The sequence below is a fragment of the Polypterus senegalus genome, chromosome 15 (assembly GCF_016835505.1).
Source record: "Polypterus senegalus isolate Bchr_013 chromosome 15, ASM1683550v1, whole genome shotgun sequence".
Lineage (NCBI taxonomy): Eukaryota > Metazoa > Chordata > Cladistia > Polypteriformes > Polypteridae > Polypterus > Polypterus senegalus.
Genome location: NC_053168.1, coordinates 33419666 through 33436403, shown reverse-complemented (window position 1 = coordinate 33436403; position 16738 = coordinate 33419666). Strand labels below are relative to the sequence as shown.

The window sequence follows — 16738 nt, the reverse complement described above, 5'->3', positions numbered from 1 at the left end:
TGCTTTTAACATAACAGGGTATTACAGCATAGAAAAGACTAAAATATACTTTGCAAAGGTCCACTTTTTAAACATCACAAGCGATAGAAGTTCAAGATAAAGCATGCTTCTTAAATTTTCTTTTTGTGTTAATATTTATTTTTCAATTTAAAAAAAATTATTTTCAGTTTTGAATAAGCAAGAGGAGACAAAGTTATCCTATGTATTATCTCCGTTAAGCAATTGTTATCAAAAGTAAATTTATATCCAGGTTACTTAAAACTGTCAACATTGTTCAGTATTTTTCTGTTCAAGGTTATCTTCAGCCTTTTATCCCCTTTTCCCTTATAAATCACCACAGTCACCATCATTAATGAACCTGAGTATGAGAAAGATAAACCAGCCACACCCAATACCAATTTGCATAAAAGCATTTATAATACAGAGAAAAGGGAAAGTTTACTTTGTTATACTGAGTGCAGTGAGTAGAACAAGAAAACTGCATCACCTTCTGCTGATGGAAGTTTGTCTGAGCTACGTCTTTCTCTTTACTCTTATTTTCTGAACATTTATAAATTTCATAAATTAATATATCCAGCAACTGTAAAGCAAAAGTCATTGAATAACAGAAACCTTTATTTCATGTAAAGACTTCCTTCAATGGTTCTTTACTCTGTTGTTCATTTGCTTTTATAATGCATTATATTTTTACAAAAAAAGAGCAGCACTAGAAGCAGGAGAACTCCTGTTCTACTGCCTGTCAAGTATGACATTTTTGAAATTATATTAAGAATAACACCTGATCAGGAAAATGGTAGATCTAATCATATTTTATTTTGTTAATTCAAGATGAAGAAGATGAAGACAAATCTGACAGCAATTCTGAAGGTAATTTGATTTCATTTATGTCTGTTTCTTTCATATTTTCTTGGGAATTGCATGTATTAAATTGTAACAATCATCAATGTGACATAGTGTGATTTTGGCCTTCTTTCACAGAGACATTTTTATTGATTTTTACTTATTTTATTTATTTGAGGATTCTATGTAATGGACTGATACTTCATTCTAGTTTTGCACATGCTTTGTACCCAGTGCTGGTGGGATAAACACCAGTTTCCAATGCCTGGATAAGAAGGTTAGAAAATTGATAGATGGAACATCTGGGGTACCAGTCAGCCTCTGAGCTCCTAAATAAGCTTCCACGCTGTTAAGGTTATGGGAAACATCTTGAAAACATTAACTTGACTTTTTACAGGAAAATTAACAATATTAATCTTATTGCAAAAGTCACTCTAACATGTACTGTCTTATTTTGACTAGTCATAATTACCTTCTGGTGGGTCTAAATTATGTTAGATGTTTAAAATAACATTTCAACTAGTTTGAAATACTGATTGCATAACTGCCAAGTTTCATTTTGCATAAAATGCAGTGAACCTGTCCAAAAACTTGTTTTGCTTGTGATTTTGCAATTGTGAACCATAAAACACAGTGAAATGAGTTTTAAAACTTGCTTGTGGTGGAAAGCTTGAGAAATTGTTCCCTAAGGGTTATTCGCACCAAAACCCTTTTCTGTTTCGTCCCCAGCCATCTCACTCTTCTTCCATAAAGCTCCACTCACTCTCATCTGCCTCATGCACTACCTGACTTCATATTCACTCCACCAGTTTTACATAGTGCTGTAGATTTTATGTCAACAGTAACACTATAAGCTGATCCAAGTCAGAATCATTCCAGAGGCTCTCTGGTGTCCATATACAAAGGCCCCCCCTCTCCACGCTGTGCACCAGAATCAATTAACCCTTGCTTCTGTATGTGAAGATAAAGGTTGCAGATAACATAGTGGTGAAAAAGGTTGCAGACAACATATGTAGTAATGTTTCATATTCCACTGGTTGCAAAACACCATTTATTTCCAAAATTTGTTGGTAAAATGAAACTATGTTTTGCTCCAAATTCAGTTCTGCACTATGTGTTATACTAACCACTGACAATGATGGAATTGTATCCTTGACTACTATGGAGCATTAAAATTGGAGATAATAACTTTTTGACTAGATATAATTAGAATTACAGATATCTGCACTTATGGTTTAACTAGTTAAAATTGTACTTTCATATCTAAAATTTCACTTTAGACAGCTTTAATTAAAACATATTAGACACTCCTGGACAGGATGTACAGTAATAATAATAATGAGCTAAGGACAAAACCGGGAAAATTAAATAAACAGCAGCCAAAATCGTAAATCGAAAGAGATGCAGCAAGAAAGCTGAAAGACAGAATATTTCATGTAGCCTAAACCAAAACACAAGACATAAATCAAAGACGAAGAACAGAAAACAATTGATACCCAAAGAGATCTATTCCAACAAGAGTTTTAAGTTCTGAATTAGTCAGACATTGAGACAGTAAAGGAGTGTATGATGCTAACCTTTATAGCACTGTGGTAATTACGTCACACGTCGTAGACTCCTGGACATCTTGCCTAGCAATAGCCTGGCAACCCTGCATTACAAATCGCAAACAAATCTGGCAGCAATACTAACAAAAAGGCGCATTGGGAAGATGTATTTCAAAGTTTCAAAATTAACATCTTCAAAAATATCCTAAATCAAAAAAAAAAAATGGGCAATACCTTTAAATCTTTGACCTCTAAACATCCCCAAAACATTATCTCTATTATTTATAGAGTTCAAGGTGAGGGCTGTAAAAAATAAATGAATAAAAATAAAAAACAAAGTCCAGATCATCATGACATACCTCTAATTTGATATCTGACTAGTCAAGTTAAAACAGAAATTAACAAAAAGCATTAAATGTTAAAATTCCACATCACTCCAGTTTGCAATGTTATGATTTTAGTGCGATTTTTATTAATATTGTAATTTATTGTGTTATTAAATTTAAAAATTTAATTTGTTATTGATATTATTTATCATATTACTTATAATTTTTTCTTGCAAAACTACTTTGTATCTGCCTTCTGTGGCCATAGCCATATTGTTTTTAGCAATATGTGGTTGCTTTGCACATCACCCTATGCAGTGTCTTGTCTGCTGTTATCGCAGCAAAGCATATTCAAGATGACTTCACACTCTGCTCTATAGTAGTTAGGAAAGTTACTATCTAGCCAGTTAAAACCATTTACCAGCCTCTTTTAAAATGATGATATTTGTCTAGCCTTTTGGTTTTAACCACTTATCCGTTTCATTTTTTGGTCCATGCTCCACTGTGAACAAAAAGGTCTTACATTAAAGGACTCTGAAAGTGATTTCCGATTCCATCTCTCCCTCTCATATCCATACTCATTGTGCTGGACTCTCTTTAAATTCATTTATGTGTCCAGTCCTGACAAAGATAATCCCATAATTTAATGCATTCAATGACACTTGCCACTTCCTCTGCTGCCACAGTATGTATCTTGAGTTTTTTGTAAATGCCTTGGATAAAGCCATTTGTTAAATAAAAAATATCCATCCATCTATTTTCAGACTCACTTAATGAAATTCAAGGGTGAAGAGGCCAGAGCAAAGTAAAGAATACAAGCAAATGAATTTCAAATCAATGAAGATATCTGTAGTCAAATACATTGCCATGTAGCTACTCTTAAATATTTTCAGTGCACATTACCTGGCCAGAATAATTTTATTTTTAGTAGGTAGTGCTGCCGTGTATAAGCAACTGGACCCTTTTTAGATTCCAGATACTGTCTGTGATATTTGATTTGTCTTTTCAGTTTTCATCTTGGCTATTTTTGAGTACTTTCACAATTCAAAGACTTGTAGTAACTAAATTGTGCCAATGAGATGTTGCCATGCTCTTGAATGTACCCAAAACAGGGCTGGCATAGATCTATGGTTGATTCCTGCCTTTTTCTCATTTCTGTCAGGATACATTGTGGCTCTGTGCAAACAAGCATTACAAAATCAGATTCAGAAAGTTAATGAGTGGATGGAGCCATCTCCGACAATATATATATATAGAGAGAGAGACTTTGACAGTGGCCTCCACATAATAATTTTCTAAACATTTGGATTTGTTAAATTTAATTAACAGTAATCAAGCATTACAGGTTGGCACTGTTGCCTCTCATCTCTGAGGACCAGGGTGTGATTTCTCAGCTTGGACAGTATTTGCTTGGAGTGTACACATTCTTCTTAGGTCCATGAACTTGCAAGAATGATGCTTCTGATTTAATCTGGTGTCGATTAGTGTGCGAGTATCATGGGAAGGTATGGGCTGGCTCCATGCTACCTTTTTTGTTTTTGAGCCTCTTGAACCCACCACCATCAATAGTCATAATGGAGATGTGCTGGGCAAATGAGGACATACTTACATAGCAAGGGGTAGGTGCAACAATGTTCAGTGTTTTTATTTAAAACACCTCCTGGACACCTCCCTGGTGAGGTGTTCCGGGCACGTTCAACCGGGAGGAGGCCCCAGGGACACGCTGGAGGGACTATGTCTCCCAGCTGGCCTGGGAACACTTTGGGATTCTCCCGGAAGAGCCAGAAGATGTGGCCGGGGAGAAGAAAGTCTGGGCCTCTCTGCTCAAGCTGCTGCCCCCGCGACCCGACCTCGGATAAGCGGAAGAGGATGGACAATCAAAACAATGCTCAAATAAATAATATAATGCTTCAAAAATCTTAAATACATAAATAATCCAATAAAAATATAGTGTCCATGTGAATGTTAAAAATCCCAAATAAATAACCAGTTAAGATTACTACGCAGGGCACTGTCTCTTAAAACTCAGTCCCTAATGCTACCCGTTAAAACCAACATCTCCTCTGCTTACCCCACATGGGATCCTACAGACTGAGGAGCTGTCCTGACGAAAGGCACAACCACCTTCAACTCTAGGTTTGGGTCCCTGTTGTTCATGGTTCCCAGCAGGGCATCGAGGCAAACATCATTTCTCCTAGGCTTGGGTCCCTGCTGCCATCTGTGGCCCTGGCAGGGCACCACGCCTCCCCTCTCCGACTCTCTCTGCCCCTCCTCGGTCTTACATAGAGAGTTGCTTGACTAATGGGTCACTCTAGCTCCCTACATACACTCAGCCAGAGCGATCCTCTTTAGCAACCAAGCATTGGCCCTACGCTCCTCTAAGGGGCTCTCCTCCCAGATGTCTGGCTCCTTTCTTCTGCACTGGCTCTCTCCTATTCCTGCTTTTGTCTCTCTCTTTTAACCTCTTTTATTTTTATTTATTTTTTCCATCTCAGTTTTTTCCTCTTGTTCGTCCTCTCTGCTCCATACAGACTCTTTTTATCTGCCTGTGTAATTGGGTGCAGGTGCGACACACCGCTCCCCCCAATGGACAAATGAGGCGGCCGACCATTCCGCCCTCCTCCGCATGTGTATGCAGTACGATCAGTGAAGTACCCCAGTTAACCATGGAATGTGACATGCTCATGCATACCCACACCCAATTGAAGCCCCCACACACGATTATTTATTATAAAGGAGGCTAACTCCTGCCTTGTCCAATGAAACATTGGTTAGCATGCTTGGAAAATACAGAGAAATGTAATCAAGTGTTAACTCTAATTGCTAAAGTGTTACTAACTCAAAAAGAAATTTGTATCATGTACCTATTTAACACTAGAATTACCAGAGCCTACGGAAAAACTCGTAAATCCGGCCCACCTTAAATCCGTTCACACCCACTCCGCCAGCGTCTTTTGTCATCTAAATGTGCTGATAAAGACAAGCTGCAAGCAGCCGGCTTATATATTCAGGAATGATTTTATATATTCCAACACTGACTTTATATATTCAGTAATGACTTTATACAGTATATTCTAACTCTGACTTTATATATTCAAGAATGACTTTATGTATTCTGACGCTGACTTTACATATTCAGGAATTTATATATTCAAGTTTTGACTTTATATATTCAGGAATGACTTTATTTATTCTGAAAATCATTGTAATTGCCTGTTTGGCACCCCATAGGCACTGTATAATAGATATATAAAAAAAACAGCTAAGGGGACAGATATATAGATATAGGAAGGAAAGGCACTATATGATAAGCAGACAAGGAAGCTGCTATATAATAATAAAATTATTGTTATTACTCTATAGATAGACAGGGAGCAGCGAAGGTCAAAAAGAAAATAAAGTAACATTTTCTCTCCAACAGAGAATCGAACGCGGTTTCTCTGAGGCACGGCAAGTCTGCTGCACTCCGACTCAGCAAATCTTACTGGTACGCCACAGAAGCTGTTGTATCATTCTTGAACCTTTTGTGAAAGTGTTTATTTGATCTTTGGACTTCAGACTTCACACATTTTATAATTTATGCCTACATTTTGTAACATTTATTACTAAAATATGAAAAAGTTTCTATTTTAACAATGTGTTTACACAGATTACTGTAGAAATGGAATACACATGAAATGCATGTGTTCCAAATAACAATCAATTATTTCCACTCTAAAACTCCACTTCACTCCCAGATAATCAATCAAGGCATGAGCTGGGAGACGTTCGTGCATGTTCTAAGTCGGTGGGGGGAATGGAATAACCGGCTGCTTGCAGCTTGACTTTATCAGCACCTTTAGATGACAAAAAAACGCTGGTGAAGAGGTGTGAACTGATTTAAGGTGGGCCGGATCTATGAGTTTTTTCGTAGGCTCTGATAATTCTAGTGTTAAGTGATTCACATCCTTCATAAGAAAAAGCTGGTAAGGAAAATGTATTGATGTCATTTAAATGCTCTCTAAGTGATTCTACAGAATTGCTATTAACTCAAGTGTTACCTTTACAGACAAAAGCGAATCATCGGAGTCTGATTCACACCAAAAACGTAAGTTTAGTCTTAATAACATTATATATAATATTGCTGTAGATTTATTTTAAAATGGATGTACCTGTAGAATGATTTTGAGGCAACTTATTGAAATGTAAAATTAAACCTAATAATAACACAAAGGTCCAAATTAAGCAGACTCTAAGGAATTGGTTGGAAAAGCTGACAACCCAAATATTATCTAAGGTCGTTAAATCTATTAGCACATTTAAGACATGTGCATGCCCTTTTTTTCATATTCACATGCTTTTCATATTTGGTGGAGTTCTTGAGGGTGACATTTTTGCATTATTACTTCCAGGAGCTTTTAATTCTGTGTTCACCTCTATAATTTTTAACAGTGTGCTGTAAAAATGACTAATGCACTGGACTTTAAGGCCCAAGGTTTCCATTTGCCAAAAGGGTGCACTGTGATGATGGTGATGGAAGCTGAGGAAAGTGTAGAAATGACACAAAGAGTAATGGGTCTTACTCCTAAGCATACTCAAGACCACATAAAGTGAATTGTGGCTAAATCTAGATAATAACTGGCATAGTGGTTGTTGTTGCAATTTGTTACTGTGTGCCTTGTATGAAGTATGAAATGCATGGACTTTAAACAAGAAAACTCCACAATTTAAATATTCATACATTGTCTGAACCTGCTTAATCCAATTCTAGATTCAAAAAGAACAGTTTTGGCCCATGCCCACGCCATGGAGTCATCAATCAGAATAACACTGACATCTTTGAGATGGGAGTAAGACAGGTGCACCACAAGAAAAACTCAACAGACAAGAGAAACAGCCACATAGAGTCCGCCAGTGCTACAGCCCAAGTCATTCATTTTTTTTCTTAGATTCTATTAATTAATATTACACTGAAATAAAATATTTAATAGTATGAAGCACATACTTAATGTAAAAAGTCACAATGCCAAAATTACTGAAGAAAAGTTAGTTTCACAAAGTGAAAGGTAAACATTATTACAGAGAGTCACCATTATGGATATCATGTTAATGTGGCACTATGATGGTAAATTATTGGTTGACCAGGTCATCAAAGTGACAACCTGAACTCTTGAGTAGCATGTATGCCCACGCTTAAAGCCTATCCTCATTCGTTTAATGCCTGCTTTTTAACATCATCAACAGCGAGGCTTCAGCGCACAGGCAAAAAAAGAACACTTTATGACACAAATAGATGGCAGTACTGTGAGTTTTGTCTGCTTGTAAATCCAATTTAATGCAAGTTCTTAATTGAGCTTTTCCCGTTGGAGTTATGCCTACGCTATCAAAATAATACTAGCCGACGCCCGCCGTTTAAGAATAGGAACGGAAAACGGTGAGAATGGAATTCAGAAATCAAGAAGAAATACTTCTTGAAAGTGTGCATGTAGAATTTCCGGCCAAGTAGGATTAAATGTGAAAGTGATAAAAAAAATCAGGCTTTCCGAATTTACGTACTATGGCCATGGCATCCTGATAGTTTTGTTGTATGTACCTTGGACTTCTTGGAAATATGGACAATAATATGATCATTTTGCCTACACGTACGTTATTTTCAGCGTTTGCTTGCAGTGCGTCTGTATTCAAGCATTGTATTGTTCCACGCGTAGATCTTGTTGATGTAATCTGAGATAGTTGAGATGCGCGCCCTCTGTTTTAACATACGCATCTACGACGTGCTGTTGGAATAGTTTGCCGCTGGAGTGCAAAATACTAAATGTATTCTTTATTGCTCTTCTGCACGCCTAAAATTGGCATTGAGTAAGCCTTATTCGCTTGGCGGTTCTTTTATCGGGAACATGTTGTATATCTTTGTGCCAGCCAATGTCTCCGTAAGGGAATAAAAGTGGGTAAACCATAGGATCGCAATTATACGGAAGCGTATTAGGGCCACGGTGACAAAACAAAAAAAATACGGACATAATGAAGAAAAAAATGTTTATTTTTTTTCACCGTGGCCCTAATACGCTTCCGTACAATTCATATTGAGCATGGAAATCTGTTTACAGGAGTTGCGTATGGGATAGATGCAAATGTCCCTTTCTGCAGGCGTTTCGCCATCTTCTCCGACGAAAATCGCTGCGATGTCGAGGCATTGTATCGTCGTAAATCCTGCCTAGGGTTTTCCTTGAAAACCATTCGTACAGATGCTGTTGGACTGGACTGAGCGATTTCATGCATGTGTTTGTATGATTTAACAAAGGGGTTGATGGTTCTGAGCATGGAATCTAGCTGGAAAAGTACATTTTCGCTGCATGCAGAGTTTACCTTATTTTGTAAGCATACTGCAGTAGCTTGCGCTGTGTCAAAAACATACAGCTGTCCATATCCTGGAGAGGTAGAAGTGTTAGCGTATAGTGGAGAGATTTGGTGATAATTTTGCCCGTGTATTTTAAAACAGTATGGTCCGTGGCCAGGAGGTTGAGTTATCTATGCACCCATGGAAGCAAACGCTAGAGAAGAGTTGTATTCTCAAATGTGTTCACGATCATTTTTAGCTTCTGATGTTTGCTGTGTAGGAGTCTGTTTTAAAGACACAGGTGGCTCCCGCAAAGGTGGTAAAGCTACTTTACCGTTGTAGCAGCACCTCGAATACTTGTTAAATGTATTACGCTCAGCAGGCCAGTATAGTGCATGACATGGAAGACGACCAATAGGAGTCGAGAAATGCCGTGTCGGCTGCGTGTGGGCGGGACCAGTTTTGAAGTGGAAGCAGGACGAACTAGAAGAGAAATATATATAAGAGATTACATCGAACTGGGAGTTGGGGTATCAGGGGATCCCCCTTGGCATTTTGTACGCCTTGTAGTAAATATTTTGTATGTTTGTTTCGGTGGAGCAGTGTTTTATTAGATGACACGCAGCCTGTTAACACATTTTGATATTTTTCAGTTATTTATTGGGACGCATAGAGTGAAATCGGACTGTCGCTGTCACCTGGACGTCTCTTCACCCTAGTAAATCACAATGACAATGAAAAAGTGATTTATTATAATGTGTACACAGTACTAAAACAGTACTAATTAAATGCTTCATTGCTCTGCTCGCAACGGCTTACACTTCATTCATATCTACACAGCACTTTGTTTTGCTTGCTTACATTATATACTTCTACGGTTAGTAGGATCATATAACTTACTCGTTATGTTTTAAATCATTGTAAAGAGGAATGTGAATGCTGCCGTTTCTGCGCACGCAGAGCTCGATCATCTGATAAAATCGCAATCCCGCACACCTGTAAACAGCCAGTGAGAGCGACGTCCTACTCCGTTTAAACAGTCTGATGGGTTTTCATTAACTTGTAGTGCCAAACTTTATGCCGTCAGTAGCGGAGTAACCGCTGTCATGGTAAAAATAAAACAATATTCTAATTCATATTGGAAGTTGCATAAATCGTTACTTTGTTTTAAGTTTGCCGAGTTCGCCAATGCTTTTCAATGGGAGATTTTGTAACTTTAAAACTGTACAGCGCAGTCTGTTCAAGATATCTCAACGAAAACTGAACTGTCTTAAAAAATATTTGTAGAATAAATGGGCCATTATTTAAACACTATTGGCCCACGGTGGTCACGTTGTTTCACGCGGAGGGATAGATGGACAGATTTATTTTTGCTGAAAACTCTACCTGACATTAAAATTAAAATAAAAATGATTTGAATCAGCCATATACACATCAATTGAGGCCGACATCGGCAGACTGTCGCTTCTAGCCTTTTCAGCAGCAATGTGCGGAGTGACCGACAGACATGAATAACAAAATGTTAGACGATGAGGCCACTGCAAGAGAGAGAGAGAAAGAGAGAGAGAGGACACCAAACAACGTTAACCCCCAACAAACGGTTTACCATTCTGGTCTTTTATATTACAATGTATAAAGAAGCGACTCCCGAACGTTCAGTTAATGTGTCGCAATTTTCCATAAAGTGGCGCAGGCCTTTTAAATGTGCTAAAATTGTAACTGCACAATCGGAAGTGAATGCCTACAGATGAGATGTTGCGATCAGCAACTAGTTTGTTACAATCATTGCAATACACACGATCAAAAAGGTAGGTGACACTGACCGACACCAAGTTTTGGACTTTTTTATTTTTCACTCCTTGTACGTGATTTATTATTTTCATATGTGTTAATATTACTTGCCAGTTTTGATATACCCCCCCTTTTTAGTTTGATACACATTGGTATGTCCATAGCTCCCTCTTAGCTACTGGCACTGCTTTAGTCTCAGTTTTGTCTCCCGCCATATTGTATTTTAGGTTAAACAGATTATCGTCTTTTTCCCTTCAAATTGTCAACGGTTATCATGTCCTGATACTTTGTATGACTTCTTGCCAGAAAGCTACATTAAAGTCTTTGACTTTCTTGGTGAGTAAAGCTATCTGTCCACGTTCACTACAACCAGCTGGACAACGCACACTTTAAGCACTGGGTCTTAGTAGAGAAGCCTCGCTGATAAGGCGTTCGGGGATGGAACAGTAAAAAGACGGATTTCTGAAGCCTGGGGCTAATCAAGTCAGTTATACAGTATATACACGCCTATTCCCGTTACTCTGAGGCGACCAGCAAAGGACTGTGCCTTACGTACTTTTCTACATTATGCATAAAACGCTGCTCTCTTTAAACACTGCCAGTCAATGACAACTCAAAATGGGGGGATTACAGCTTATTTCGCCAACTTTGTCTTTGTACAGTTTACTTGGGAATTTTACTTTCAGGTTCAAATGCAGTTAAAAGGCTCTCTGCAAAGTTTATTGTGTATTAACTCACAGTGCAGCAAAGGAGCTGGAACTTTCTCCCACACATACGCTGCTGCGCCGCTGTTTTACTAAACTTTCCGTGACCACTATGTGCTCACTCTCAGTTCAGCACCGCCCAGCTGAAACTCACGCCGCGCATCTCATTGCAGTATGTCTCATCAGAAATCTATGCCAGGCCGTTTTAACAATTTACAGTAATCCATTTTCCTTGATATCCGCAGTTAAAACCGTGATATCGCCCGGTTAAAATTTGAAATCAAGCATTTGAAATTTGATGTCAAATTTTTGAAATTTGTTATTGTGCTCTTGAAACTTTATTTCAAAAAAGAGAGCCTAAATGCTAATATATTATGGTAGGCCATTTTAACATTTAATCCTTTTTCCTTTTTATGAAATATTTCAGGCTTATAAAGTTTGACATTACATTTTTGAAATTTGATATCAACATCCTCCAACTTGATATCAAATTTCAAATCTGCAATAACAAATTTTAAAAACCTGATATCAAATTTGGGCGGCACAGTGGGTAGTGCTGCTGCCTCGCAGTTAGATGACCTGGGTTCGCTTCCCAGGTCCTCCCTGCGTGGAATTTGCATGTTCTGCGTGGGTTTCCTCTGGGTACTCTGGTTTCCTCCCACAGTCCAAAGACATGCAGGTTACGTGCATTGGCGTTTCTAAATTGTTCCTAGTGTGTGTGTGTGTGCCCTGCGGTGGGCTGGCGCCTTGTCCAGGGTTTGTTTCCTGCCTTGCGCACTGGGATTGGCTCTAGCAGACCCCTGTGACCCTGTAGTTAGGATATAGCGGGTTGGATAATGGATGATATCAAATTTCAAAAATGTGATTAAAAATTTTAAAAACTTGATATCAAATTCCAAAAGCTTTATTTCAAATTTTATATGCCTGATATCAAATTTCCAACTGCTGCTAACAAATTTAAAACTCATGATATCAATGTTTTATATATGTTTTTATAAATATTAAAACAGTTTGCCATATAGGGATCTGCGCATTCACTAGAATTTAAGTCCCAGGAAGCAAAAGGTGAATTATTCCCACCTCAAGGTGACATTGGAACAGAGGGTGAAGTATCTGCCCAACACAAACACACAGTTAAACCATCTTTAAAGATCAGACAATGTTTTGAAAGTCAAAGGATAGAAATGTCTGACAAACTTTTAGATTTATGGAGCAAAACTATTCATTGCATTGCCATTGCTGATGTTGCCAGTGACAGTCCAGAGCAATTAAAGGACTTGTTTGCGAGACTTAAACATACTTATGAGAACTATAAAAGAAATTTTGAGAAGTATTCTGACTTTCTGTTAAACATTAACATGTAAGAAGCATTACTAGAGTTAAAAAGCATTACTCTCCTTGATCAGCAAAGGCATTTCACATTTCATGAAGTCAAGTGAAGGTTAAAAAAAAGAATAAGGCAGTTGCATGATACCACATCCTGCTATTCTGCCTCATCTAGGCATTCTAGAAAATCATTTAGATCGATATGATCAAACTCCCAGACTTAAGCAGCTACCTGGTTTTGGCCTGTTCAGAAGCAGAGGCAGCTAAGATTCAGACTTCCCGCATTAAGAAGGAAATAGCCCACATGCAAGAAGAGGCACAGTTACAGTGGTGCTTGAAAGTTTGTGAACAATTTAGAATTTTCTATATTTCTGCATAAATATGACCTAAAACATCATCAGATTTTCACTCAAGTCCTAAAAGTAGATAAAGAGAAACCAGTTAAACAAATGAGACAAAAATATTATACTTGGTCATTTATTTATTAAGAAAAATGATCGAATATTACATATTTGTGAGTGGCAAAAGTATGTGAACCTTTGCTTTCAGTATCTGGTGTGACCCCCCCTTTGCTGCAATAACTGCAACTAAATGTTTTGGGTAACTTTTGACATTCCTGCACACCGGCTTGGAGGAATTTTAGCCCATTCCTCCGTACAGAACAGCTTCAACTCTGGGATGTTGGTGGGTTTCCTCACATTAACTGCTCGCTTCAGATCCTTCCACAACATTTCGATTGGATTAAGGTCAGGACTTTGACTTGGCCATTCCAAAACATTAACGTCATTCTTCTTTAACCATTTTTTGGTAGAACGCCTTGTGTGCTTAGGGTCGTTGTCTTGCTGCATGACCCACCTTCTCTTGAGATTCAGTTCATGGACAGATGTCCTGACATTTTCCTTTAGAATTCTCTGATATAATTCAGAATTCATTGTTCCATCAATGAAGGCAAGCCGTCCTGGCCCAGATGCAGCAAAACAGGCCTAAACCATGATACTACCACCACCATGTTTCACAGATGGGATAAGGTTCTTATGCTGGAATGCAGTGTTTTCCTTTCTCCAAACATAACACTTTTCATTTAAACCAAAAAGTTCTATTTTGGTCTCATCTGTCCACAAAACATTCTTCCAATAGCCTTCTGGTTTGTCCACATGATCTTTAGCAAACTGCAGACGAGCAGCAATTTTTTCTTGGAGTGCAGTGGATTTCTCCTTGCAACCTTGCCATTCACACCATTGTTGTTCAGTGTTCTCTTGATGGTGGACTCATGAACATGAACATTAGCCAATGTGAGAGAGGCCTTCAGTTGCTTAGAAGTTACCCTGGGGTCCTTTGTGATCTCGCCGACTATTACACGCCTTGCTCTTGGAGTGATCTTTGTTGGTCGACCACTCCTGGGGAAGGTAACAATGATCTTGAATTTCCTCCATTTGTACACAGTCTGTCTGAGTGTGGATTGGTGGAGTCCAAAGTCTTTAGAAATGGTTTTGTAACCTTTTCCAGCCTGATGAGCATCAACAACTCTTTTTCTGAGGTCCTCAGAAATCTCCTTTGTTCGTGCCATGATACACTTCCACAAATATGTGTTGTGAAGAGCAGACTTTCATAGATCTCTGTTCTTTAAATAACACAGGGTGCCCACTCACACCTGATTGTCATCCCATTGATTGAAAACAACTGACTCTAATTTCAACTTCAAACTAACTGTTAATCCTAGAGGTTGACATACTTTTGCCACTCACAAATATGTAATGATCATTTTCCTCAATAAATAAATGACCAAGTAAGATATTTTTGTCTCATTTGTTTAACTGGTATCTCTTTACCTAATTTTAGGACTTAAGTGAAAATCTGATGATGTTTTAGGTCATATTTATGCAGAAATATAGAAAATTCTAAAGGGTTCACAAACTTTCAAGCACCACTGTAGAGGTCCTTCAAAATCAATGAGAGGAAGCAGCGGCTTTGGCTAAATTAATTATTTTGGAACAAGCTGTAGAAGAAGAAGTCAAACATCTCCTCAGCTTGACCGTCTCAGAAAATCCTGCAAAACGAAATTTGCAGTTAGTCTTAGAACAGAATACTGACAATGCCTTTAAGCCCACTATTGAAGGCTTTACACACAATGCCCCAGCATATAACCTAATGGCAAAGACCACTCTAATGTGCCCCCCATTGTGAGTGCTATGAATCCCCACAAGTCTCCAAAATCCAAACCACCTACTCATGCATTGCCAAGACCTTTCCAGGATGCAAATCATCAGAACTTCATTGAACTTCCCAGGAACTGCCATATGCTTCTAGAGACTCAGTTTTCTTCATTGGGTCATTTCATAAGACAGCCAGGTATCAGGCAACCAGAGCTGAATCCATCTGCAACTCTGTTTACCCCACTAGTGCCTAAGCATGGTCCACCAGATGCCATTAGCTACAGTAACGTCCAAGGAACACCTGTAGGCATGAAAACTGAGAGGGACGATTTTGCAAGGTACATGATCTGCTCAAAACTCATCAATACTGGTCTCACGAGATTCAACAACTGCCCAGAAAATCTACTGGAGATGGAGATCCACATTTAAGACCACAATCCTTGACTTAGACATCCCACCCATGGAAAAAACTAGATCTACTGGTGAGATGGCTTGGGCCCCAATCGGCAGAATATGCCAAAAGACTTAAAAATATCCACAACGACAATCCATTTACAGGCCTCACCTTTGTCTGGGATAGACAACCAAATGTATGGAAGCTCTGAAGTCATTGCACTTTCCTTATTCAACTGTCCAAGAAAGATGACTACAAGCTTTTGGAACTAGTGACCTTCTCCTTGAACTTGCTGAAACAGATCCAAATTTACCAGGTCTCTGTTATTTAGATACTGCTCATGGTGTTAACGCTTTAGTGGCAAAACTGTCATTCCATCTTCCAGAGAAGTGGACTTTTGTTGTGCTTCAAAGAGGACTTTGACAGAGAATGTAAAGCCACTATTCAATGCTCCGAGTGTGGCAGCAATCAGAATGTTTCTGCTCTCCATCTAAATTCCCAAGAGGACTCCATTCCCATCTTCAGACATGGCGGGGAGAGCCCTGAAAATGTGCCAAGACTATTATCATCTAAAGGTACCACGGTATGTGGAGAAAGACTTTGTGGAAAAGCCTGTGCTAAAATATGTCTCATAAAGTGCTCCACAAGGAACAACCAGAAAAGGCCATTAAGATGTATGCTATCTTAGATAAATAGTGCAATTGCTTACTTGCAAATCCAGAGTTCTTTGACCTGTTCAATAAAAAAGGGAACTCTTCACCCTAACCTTATGCACATGAGCAGGCCTAGTGAATATTACAGGAAGAAGAGTGAATGGTTTTATTCTAGAAGCTGTGCAAGAGAAAAATTATACAACTGCACTGAACTATACATTTTCCTCTTGCATGTTGATCTTTCCCAAAGAAAGAAATTTATGAAATTTTAAACTTTGGGTAAACTATTCTCTAAATTAAAATTCAGCTTATTTTGTAGTCATAGAAAATACTATTAATGGAATAAATGCCTACCTAATTCTTTTCAATATGTTTCTTCTGTCATTATAGATGATGAAAAAGATGACAGCCACTCTGATTCCAGCGGTAAGAAAAAGTTATAAATAATGAATGCCTCAATTTACAAAACCTACTGCACATTAAACCTATAATATTGCTTGTACCGTAGATACTGAAGAAGATAACTCCTCGGAATCAAAATCAAAGGGTATGTCATTATTAAAGATGGTAATAGTTGGTTGCCAATATTATATTGTTATGAAGTGTTGCCAAAGACAAAGGCGTCACTTATGGTTTCCTTACACAGCGGCGGCCATACTGTTGTTGGTAACAGTCCTGTTGTTACTAT

At 38.3% G+C, this 16738-nt stretch overlaps 1 protein-coding gene across 3 annotated transcripts in view; it reads left to right on the top strand.

The window, feature by feature from the left end:
• The window catches only part of stm (starmaker), a 116036-nt gene that overhangs the window by 29084 nt on the left and 70214 nt on the right, over window positions 1-16738 (top strand). For all 3 annotated transcript variants that reach the window (XM_039737356.1, XM_039737355.1, XM_039737354.1), the window contains 4 exons: window positions 829-867; window positions 6762-6800; window positions 16441-16476; window positions 16559-16597. In XM_039737356.1, the coding sequence (XP_039593290.1) occupies window positions 829-867; window positions 6762-6800; window positions 16441-16476; window positions 16559-16597 (153 nt within the window). The remainder of the gene's footprint in view (window positions 1-828; window positions 868-6761; window positions 6801-16440; window positions 16477-16558; window positions 16598-16738) is intronic.